Raw genomic sequence first — 11,432 nt, forward strand, 5'->3', positions numbered from 1 at the left:
GAAGACATGGAAAAAGAGGACCTGAAAGAAGAAGACCTGACAGAAGAAGATCTGCAAGAAGAAGACATGGAAGAAGCAGACCTGAAAGACGAAGATCTGGAAGTACAAAACCTGATAGAAGAATTTCAAAAAGAAGAAGTCCAGGAAGAGCAAGTTCCTACAACAGCACCACCGATATGCTTCGATTGTATACACAACCATCAGGCATACATGCGTCATTTAACCAGAATATTTACGCCCACACAAGAAGAAAGGGCACAACTCCATGGACCGCAGGGGGACAATACTGTACTCTATTCACCTACACCATGCAGCAATTGTCCACACCACCTACCAACCTGTCCAAACCACACCAAGGATTTTGACATTGGATTTGATTCGTGTGGTTCCTGGTGTTCAGGTATTTAAAATAGAGAATAACTTTGTCGAATCTTAAATATGGGTACATTAATCCAACTGCCTGATTTAGTACCATGCCTAAGTATTTGGCACGGTCTGTTTTGGCATCTATTGTAGTAGTCAGTCATATATTTTACCACTTTTTATACTTTATCTTGTTTAAGAAATTTGAGAAACCCTTCCTGGGCACGCCACTGACCCATTCATTTAATTATCTTTCAATGTAAGTTATGTAGAAGGTAAAGTTCCCTTGCACTTTGCACCATGCCATGAGGCATACATAGGTGGATGTGGGTGTAGAGCTCCACACATTCTTCTAACTTGGCCATTTTGGAGGTGATGTGATCAGCACCACCTTCCTGTCTCCTTTACTCACTATGATTGCCCCCAAGTACCCATTTATTTGAGGCTGAGTGTGCCCCGGAACCGCTTTATGCGAGGACAAGGCAGGAAAAATTCCTGCGTTAGATCATCCACCTCGGGTGATCTTAAGATCTGGCAGACACCCTACCGGCTAGACCACCGCGACTTTAATGTGAGTTAGATACATGAAAAATTAATTATATAAAAATATGTATTTATAATGAATATTATTATGTGCGCTTTTCTAGAAATATTCGTATTTTATAAATATTTGAGTGATAACAAAATAAATGTGTGAAGGTTCTCAAACAAAAATATACATTGACAAAGAGACGTCATATTGATTTCTTCATAGTGAAGACAATACATCTCTGTGTTAAGTGTAAGTTTGTATTAATATGTTCTGGTAGTGGCTATTCCTATATTGAGATGCTTTTGGAAAATTAATTTATAAGTAGCATGCAACTCTTCTCCATATTTTAAGCAATAGCCTACATGCAAAATTGCCTATGCCAATTCCCATCTTCAGGCAATTTAAGTAGATACTGTTACGTTTAATTTTTATTGTATGGTTCAGAATAGTTTCACAGTATAATACAATTTAAAGATAACATATGGTAACAAAGCCGTCTGTTTTGGATACAAATGATAAAGGTCGTTGCATGACTTCACTCGATTGCTTATATCATTTATTACACTTTATTGTTGTCTGTTTCTTTGTCTATTAGCAAAAAAACCACTATTATAAATCACATTCAAAACAGACAAGCATCTGTTAACTTGTATCTTTGATGATCAGCCGTTTTGGATGGCATTTTTTTGACTACTGCTGACTTTTCCTATTTAACAAGAAAATATTTCGTTTAATACTCACTAAAGGCACTGAGTAAACACAAGTTCAAAAGTTATAAAAGATATAGACCTAACAAAATATTTGCGTATAATCACTCAGTGAAGCTTCTTACAATGTCAATGAAAATGCCCACAGAATTTTCATTGAATCCTAAATGAAAAAAATCCATCACAGTTCCTTTGAACATTTTGTCTTCCCATCTTTTATGCACACTGATTTCTGGATAATATACGTATAGAGTCTGTTATCTCTACAAGTATTTTTTGGCTAGACTACACAATCGAATCTTGCGTTTTACCATTTCGGCGTAAAAAAATATATGTTTACTAATAGTACTTAATTCGAGCTTCGATTTGGCACGGTGCATTCTCAATTAGATGATCCTGTTCTATGAAATAATACAAACTTTCTTACATTACTTACCATAGCTTCTTTCCTGTATCGACATTCATGTTGTAAACACACAGTATTGCCAGGTCGAACTTTGGTTTTTAACGCTGATATAGATGTTCATTTTACTTGGATTCAACTTTATTTCGTGTTTTCATCGGTATTTATGGTTTTCATTTTATTTTTGGATATTGATGTATCTATTTTTTAATAGCTGTCAATTATTTTCATTATTTTAAATTGCTTTCCTTCTATTTTTTTGAGAAATATATGGTTTTTGGTTACTTTATTGTTCAATGTTGTCTGATCGTTGTGCGATAAGGGAGACACTGACTTCACTTGTCTTCTTTATCACACAACGTGAGGACAACCTTGCGTTGTGAATATTCTCGAGGAATGCCTATGTTGTTAGGTTAGGTCCTTTAGGTTTGGTTCTCTTAACATAAATACATTAAAAATGTATTATTTATGCTAATGTAACCAAACCCAACAACCCTTATAATAACAAATTAGGCATTTAACTTACATCTTCACGCAAATTAGGCTCATTATGATTCATTTATAATGGAGGTTCCTCAAATTAAAAACTATGTTTTTTTCCACTTCCAATTGTTTCCTCACCATAAATCATACATTTCTGGAATGCTTGATTTATACCCTTTCCAACCATGTATCATACGCATTTGTATTAGCAAGGGTCGATTCGACATCCTTACCAATTTTTTTTACAGGTAAATATTTAATTAATTTGTTTTTCTAATATATTAAATTTGCTTGTAGGAACACAATAAGCATGAAATCAAAGAAGCCGAATTGGATTACGCAGAGAATTCAGCAAAGATGAATGTGGTTTGGACAGTTCGGGCACTTCCTAAAGGCATGACATTTGAAGGATATATTGAAGAATCTATGATGTGAACCACATGGTTAGTTGTATTGTTGTACCTGACGATATCTTCAATAGAGAGAATTCAATTTTCTCCAATGATGTGGCAAATCTCTTGTACCTGAGTCTCGCCATGTGGGAGAAACTACAGAAGATAAAGTTTGCTGCACAGAAGTGTACGTATGTTTTTGTATGAGTACTGCATGCAATTATTTCAATCATATTTGTTATTCAGACTACATATGTGGACCTAACGCACAAGAAATAACTATGTTATGGGTTCTGCTGTGTTTTTATATGTATGTATTACCAGCAGTATTCATATGATAAAACATGCCATTACATTAGATTAGGTGACAAGCTTGCCCAAAGATGAGTTGTGTATCTCACAAGTCTATATAGTATTCTATAACATATCTGTATAGTTAGTTAAATATATTTCTGAAAATGAGTGTTTCTTATATACTATGTAGTTTGTAATATTTCAGTATTTTTCGAATTATCACTCACAAGCTAGTATTTTACTTACGCCAAAAAAATATGCAATTTGGAAAATTTCTATAATTTGTTAACTGAAACTTTCACTAGTGTGGAAATAGATAAATCAAATTTACAATTACGTAAATTATATGTTTGAGCTTTAAATGTTAGGCAAACTAGAAAAACACTGTGATTTTCTTTGGTTTGCATAGAATTTTTTTATTGGATCAGTACCAGTAATTTATTCCATAAGCGTTGTATTGATCTCAATTCAAAAGTCTGAAAGTTTGGATAGATTAATTGTGTTGCCCTAATGACATCTTCAGCAAGGAGTATTCGATATTTCTTACATGATATGATACATCTCTTGTACCTGAATATTGCAATGTGGAAGAAACTACAGAAGATAATGTTTTTCATCTCAGAAGTGCATATAAGTATTTTTTATATATTCTGACTACTGCATGCATTTACTTCAATCATATATGTTATTCAGACAGTATATATGGACCAACGCACAAAAAATAACTGTATTATGGGTTCTGCTGTGTTTTTGTATGTATTGCAAGCTGTATTCGTATGATGAGACAAGCCATCATCACATTAGATTAACTGGCATTGAATTTTGCTAGCTTGCTCAAAGATGAATTGTGTATGTCGCAAGTTTATCTAGTATTTTATTAAGTATCTATAGACTTATACCCTGTCCCAGCTAACTGTGGAGCAATGCTGCACATAGCGTCAGAGAAACGAAGGAAATCGAGTGGCCCGAGCGAAGCAGTACAAGCTGCTGGCAAGGCTGGTAACTGCAGTCGCTTTCCCCCAATCCAAGCATTTCGGTTACTCTTACGTGTTCATTGGTGAAGCCGTCTCGCGTCACTACTTGCGCAAAGACTTATTTTCGTTTGTCTGCTCCACAGTTAGCTGGGGAAGAGTATACTTAAATATCCTTTTGAAAATGATTTTCTTTGTAGTCTATGTAGTTTGTAATATTTCAATATTTTTCAGATTATCACTCACATGCTAGTATTTTACTTAGGCCAAGGGAATTACATAATTTTTAACTTTATTATATTTTGTTAAATGATAATTTCACTAGTGTGGAAATAGATAAGTCAAATTTACAATTACATAACTAAAATCTATTCATGAGCTATAAATGCTAGACAAACTTGAAAAATACAGAAAAATAGGTATTTTTGTTTTCTTTGGTTTGAGTGTATTTTTTAAATTTTTAAATGGAATTAGTACAAGTAATTTATGCTCGCTTCCCTAAGTGTTGTATTGATCTCAATTCAAAAGTCTGAGAGTTTGGATGGAATAGTTGTGTTGTCCTGATTATATCTTCAGCAGGGAGTATTCGATATTTCAAATATGATGTGATAAATCACTTGTACCTGAATCTAGCGATGTGGGACAAACTACAGAAGATAACTTTTTACCTCAGAAGTGTATGTTTGTGATATGCTCTGAGTACTACATTCATTTACTTCAATCATATCTGTTATTCAGACTGTATATATGGACCCAACAAACAAAAAAATCACTGTGTTATTTGTTCTGCTGTATTTTTGTATATATTGCAAGCAGAATTCACACGATGAAACAAGCCATCAAATTAGATCAAATGGCAAAGAACCTAGCAAGCTTGCTCAATGATGGGTTCTGTAACTCACAAGTTTATCTTGTACTTTATTACGTAACTATAGAGTTAGTTAAATGTAGTTTTGAAAATAAGTATTTTTATAGTCTATGTTGTTTGTAATGTTTCAATATTTTTCAGATTATCAATCAAATTCTAGTATTTCATTACATCAAAAAATTGCACAAATTTTCACATTTTTATAATTTCTTAAATGATAATTTCACTAGCGTGGAAATTGATAAATCAAATTTACAGTTACACATTTATCGAGCTATTAATCCTGTACAAACTAGAGAATATAACAATTGCTATGTTGTTTTGGTTTCATGTGAAAAAACCTTGTAGAATGGAGCCATTGCTAATAATTTATGCTATTTTTCCGACGTATTAAATTGTTCTCATTTCAAAAGTCTGAACGTTTGGATGGATGATTAGATGTGTTGTTGTCTTGACTATATCTTCAACAGGGAGAATGCAATATTTCTCCTATTATGTGACAAATCTCTTGTACCTGAATCTAGCGATATGGAAGAAACTATAGAAATAATTTTTTCACCACAGCAGTATAGACATGATTTGTATGATATATTCTGAATAGTGTATGAGTTCACTTCAATCATATCTGTTATTCGGACTAGACCCAACGTACATAAAAAAATGTGATGGTTTCTCTTGTTATTTTTTGTAAACTCTACATTACAAACAGTAGCAGTGAACCTTGCAATCTTGCTTGAAAGATGAATTCTGTGTCTCAAAATTTTAACATATCTACAATGTTTCAAATACATTTTTATAGTCTATATTATTTGTTATGTTTATTAATTTTTAAATTATCACACACACGATAGTATTTTTCTAACGCCAAAAATATGCAATTTTTCACGTTTTTCTAATTTGTTAAATAATAATTTCCTATTGTCTAGTCTTACGGTGGGAGACCTACATGCTGGCAAGGGAAGTGGGGAGCGGGGAATACGCAGCAGACTAGCCAAACAACAGCGGTGGCGCCGAGAGTTACGACGTTGCGGGAGGATGTGCTGTGCGCACCACGTTCCATCATCGCGCTGGATTGGTCGCTTTCCCGCTCCCCACTTCCCTTTCCAGCATGTAGGCCGCTCGCCGAAAGACTGGACATGAGCTATAGTGTTGGAATACATAAATCAAATTTACAGTAACATAAGATCTATTTTTGTGCTTTAAATGCTGGACAAACTAGATAAATATAGAAAAATGATGTGGTTATCTTGGTTTGGTATAAAGATTTGTTTTTGAATGGAATCAGTACTAGTAATTTATTCCCTATGTGTTGTATTGATCTCAATTCAAAAGTCTGAGAGTTTGGATTGATTAGTTGTGTTGTCCTTCAACGTTTTCAACAGGACGTATTCAATCTTTCTACCACGATGTGATAAATTTCTTGTACCTGAATGTAGCGATAGGTGAGAAACTACGGAACATAACTTTCTCTTTTACCACAGCAGTGTATATATGATATATATATATATATATATATATATATGATATGTGATGTATTCGTAGTACTGTATGCATTTACTTCAATCATATCTCTTGTTCGGACTACATATGTTGACCAAAAGCGCTAAATATAACTATGTTATGGGTTTTGCTGTACTTTTATGTTCATTTCAAGCAGTATTCATATGATGGAATATGTGACCACTATCACATTGTCAACTAAAACTACAGAAGTAAATTTGTAGTGTATTTTTAGGCATTTAAAAATTATTACTGCATTAGAAGTTATTACATGAACAATTTGGTACGAAATTTTCATCTCTTTGTGGCATCCATGTTTCAATATGTTCAATAATTTGATATTTGAAAGAAAATATTGCATGTTGTAATAAAATATCAAATATTAATGTAATTGTAATTTCTAAAACGTTTCCAATAAAGCAAAAGTACTTTTGGCCTTTATTTTGCTTTATTTATTTATTGAAATTGTGCAGTTTTGTTTCTGGTTTAAGTTGAGTTTCGGACTGTCAGCACTTCAGACTATCTGCATTTGTTACAAGATGCCGAGGACGTTATTATGAAACTATTTGTTATTTATATTTTCCTATTCCATCCCTATGTTTCGAAATACCTACTCCATTTATCGTGAATACATTTCTTTGCGGATTGTAGGGATCAAATCCACGACGAACTGTGACTTAGTAGGGCATTCTCCAACTACTCTACCAGCAGGAAAAGGGAAAGGATGGTAGAAGGAAAGGAACATAAGTTGGGATAAAACAGTATTGGCCTATGTTAAAGTGTACCATCACAGCATTCATCTGGAGTGAGTGCCGTGAACCACGGGTAAATTTAATCCTGGATGGCCGGCCAAAGTGTTTGAATCCTCAACCTGCTGAGTGCGAGTATCATCTTACTCACGGTGGAAAGTAACAAAATCGAAGTAGAGTCTGACTCATAGACGGGAGACTAGGGTTCGATATCTAGGGTATATGATCTCCATATGTCCCTACGTAAAGGTGGAGGGTGCAGGCGGCTGCAGGGTGGTGCTTATCACACGACTTACACTTGCACTTGAACGAGGATGTGTGGAGCCCGATTTCCACACCATGTGCCATTATGGCACATTGCAGGGTCAATGAGTAAGACAACTTACATTTAACTATATACTCTGTCCCGGATATATCTGGAGCAAGGCCGCGCATAGCGTCAAAGAAGGGGGGGGGGAATCTAGCTGTTTGAGCGAAGCAGTACCCGCTGCTCGAAATTTGGTAACTGCAGTCGCCCCTCCTCCTTCACGCATGTTCCCTCTCTCATGTTTATTGGTGGATTCATCTCGCGTCGATACTTGCGCAGACACTTGCTTTTGATTGCTTGCTCCAAGGATAGACGGCACAGGATATACTTATTAACGCGCCAAGGTAAATACACTTTAATCATCAAGCTGCTGAAAAAATCCCCTATTATGGTAAGCACAGTGCTCCAAGTTGGGAGAATGCTGGGGATGCTATTCCCCAGTTAAGATAATTTTCATAAAGCATCCCCCCCGATAGGATAATCTACATTGGTATCCCTCAATTTTCTGAATTGTCTCCATTTTGATTCATACAAGCATGCACTTATCCCCAAACTAGAACTAGCTTCTTCCTAGCTAGGAATGTGCGCTTTGAGCACTGGGTAACTAAGCAGTGTGTGTTGTAAACCCCTATCACACGGAACGGGATTTCTAGTAGGAATGCCCTAGTTGGCGCTGAACTGACTTTCTAGTTAGTAATCATGGCCGCCTGGGTGACTGCTTGACTGGTTTGGAGGAATAGGACATGTTCTAATTGATACTAGCTTTCGTCGACTGGATTCTGTGGAACAGCCAATCAGAGCAAAGTTTGGCCATGTGAAGATAATTTGTGAGTTTGCAAAGGAGCGTTTTTTGTCTGTGGTTTCAGAGTGCTGGCTGTTTATGTTATAGTTTCTCCGTTTCTCGATATAAAAAAGTAAGGAGATGACGTGCAGTGTATTCGTGTTCAGTTCATTAATATTTAGGTATTTATGCAAAGCGATGAGATGTGTACGTGACAAATATGATTATCTGAAAATGAAAATCCTTATTATTACAAGTGTATTAATAAATGGTTCTCTTTTTTCGTGAATGAATTCTGCGAATCTCATGTATGAATAATGCAAACCCGAGTTAAAAAGCTTGTTCGGTACGTATTGATTACATACGTACTTACTATTGCGTCTTGCGCGATTCGGTAATACCTATCATCACCACCTATCGCGATCAACACGTCAAAGAACAATGCAGCTCTATTTCCGACTACCGAATGCGACACGTCAGTTTAACTCAAACGTCGATAACAAGGGGCGGGGGCGGAGGACTGGCGGACAGGCGCGCGATGAAACAATAGATAACGTTGAAACTTGGCACAGCACACGCACAGTAGACGTTGCTTACCATTTTCACGGACAAAACAATAATAGCTGCCTTTGTAAGAGGACAACTAATATAAACTTTCTTCACCGCTTTCTTTCGCAGTTACTCTTTGCTTTTCTTATCCGTTTCTGCTTTATACTGCATATTCAAATGGATATATTTTTAATTTTCTCCGCCCCAAAAACACCAAACTGCCTTAAATAATGCAGCTTCCATTTTTTTTATACATTTTGCCGCCCCCTTGAGCTTGCGCCCCGTGCAAATGCACGTGTTGCCCGTACGGTAGAGCCGGCTCTGAGAGGTGCGTTAGTGCTGCTTACTTATATTGCTGTTTTTCGAGCATTAGCAAGCGCGAATTCTGTCAGTGAAGTCAAGGCTGCGCAGCATCTCATGCTCAATGCCCATGAGCGCCATCATGCTTAACCTTTCCTGCCCCATTGAAGACCGCATCTCTCCGTTGACTATTTTTAACTTTGAGAAGCTCCGTTCACCGGAGGTATTGGACACCATCATGCACAGATAGATGCGCAAAGCAATCTCGACGTTTGGAAATGTCTGAGAATGATTCAACGATGACAGAAGCCTGCACATGGTAAGCTCTGCTGATTCGTTCACAGTCACCGGTATCTGAGTGCGCATAAATTCAGCAAACTGTACCAGTTCAGCCGTCAGTGTGTCTTCCAAGTCATCTGGATGCGAGGAAACGATATTCTTTGCTTTTTCCTCGATCTGCTCAATGCTCAATGACGTTAGCTCCGAGAGAAATCCGAATGTTTTACAAATATCGTCATATACCTTCATCCACTTTTCCAGTTCAGTTAACAGACTGTCGATCATGACCAGATACGTCTGATTTTAGAACTTTTCCTTTTTCCTGAGATCTGCTTCCTTTGCAGTTCCTCCATCAGGCATTCGCTATCGCTTACTCCTCGACGCCGCTCATCTTTACTTTCGCCGTGTTGAACCTTTTCAGTCTCCATTTGCTCATACACGTCAAATCTATCCCGTCCAAACTGATCCGTGTCGACCAGTGATGCCATCAAGCCAATTGCCGTATTCATTCTGATTACAGGATCTTGGAGGCTAATACTCGTACTGTTGAGACGGCCAAGGATATCGTTCCAGGCAGTCGCCATAACTGCTGTCTCAAGTTCGTTCATCCTGCGTGAAAGTCCCGCGCTCTGGTTTCTCGTATCTGCCTTCCGCTCCTTATCTGCCGAAAGCTCATCCAGGACTTCCTGAATGCTCTTCCACACAGGCCGCCGTTAGGAAACGCGAGACCCTGTGCGAACTATATTCGCGAGGCCCTTGTATTATGCAATGTTAAAATATCGATAACATCCGTTTCTTGTAAAATTATTCTCTAACGCCAAAATGGTTATTAGAATTGTGCAATTATTACCTATTGTTAAGCACGAGCGCGCGTTCGCAGTAATAGCACCAATAAAATTTAAAATTTGTGCAACCAGCTTTTCTTAATGACTCTTGCTGATTGAGACCTAATTTTAGCGCTACAAGCCCCAGAATTTTTTTCTTATTCTTTGTGTTCGCAGGCATGTACTGTAAATTTACCCTTGTTGTTGATATTATTTTTTTCTGCCAGAAAACGCACTAAATACGGAAAGGGGAGTCATGACAGGGGTGGCAACTCGTGTGCGTTTTTTTTAACGAATTTATAGGATGCTGGTGCTTCCAATAAGTAACTAATCTGATATAGCCTGCATGCGTGTATTATTTTGAAATATTTGTATCAAAAATACTTAACATATAGGCTATTGCTTGCTTACTTATAGAATGAAATATGATATGAAAATATTATTTTATGGAAGCAATGCAAATTCACTACGGTGTCAAAATTCATTGAAAAGTTATTGGATATGATTAAATATTGCCACTTTTTAGTTAAAGTAACAATATGATATTAAACATTCCCGTTTTTGCAATTAAATATAATGAACGTCAGATTGATTCATTTTTTGTTGTAAGTCCACTTTATGCCCAGAGAGGATAATCGGTACTGAACCTACAGTTTAAAGAGGGATCCGAACGACTGTGCCATGTGCCTCCACCTGGTAACGAAGTATATCAGAATGAAAACTAAATGAAAATGTAATAGTTTTGATTTTGATTATGTAGGATTTTGTAGGACACCTGTACTTCAGACTAAGGAAGAAAAATTGAAAAATATATATACTAATGTCCAAAATTAAAGCAACAAACGGAAATTATTTCCCATGTGTCCATTTGACCACATGATACCATCAGGTTATAGTAATATTTATGATGCCATAGACAACTGGTTTAAGATAGAAAATAAACTAACCTTAATGTGCCAGGATTCAGGGGTGCCTATCCAAGGCCAATGGCGCATCCCCCCCAAAATCATGCCATGCGTTCCCCCCAAATCATATAATTCGCGCCCTTAAACCATATCGTAATCCCCACAAAATATTTAATTACGACAGCGTGACTACCGAAAGTAACTTTTTTCTTAGCTTTACTGAAC

The 11,432-nt window shown here is 36.6% G+C and overlaps 1 protein-coding gene across 1 annotated transcript; it reads right to left on the reverse strand.

Moving 5' to 3' along the window:
* Window positions 1-9,268: 9,268 nt before the first annotated feature.
* Window positions 9,269-9,763, reverse strand: LOC145983646 (uncharacterized). The gene has a single exon (XM_083116707.1). The coding sequence runs from the start codon at window positions 9,761-9,763 to the stop codon at window positions 9,269-9,271; it is 495 nt and encodes a 164-aa protein (XP_082972833.1).
* Between the last annotated feature and the right edge of the window lie 1,669 nt (window positions 9,764-11,432).

Source organism: Lepisma saccharinum, chromosome 2 (genome assembly GCF_977018435.1).
Source record: "Lepisma saccharinum chromosome 2, izLepSacc3.1, whole genome shotgun sequence".
Lineage (NCBI taxonomy): Eukaryota > Metazoa > Arthropoda > Insecta > Zygentoma > Lepismatidae > Lepisma > Lepisma saccharinum.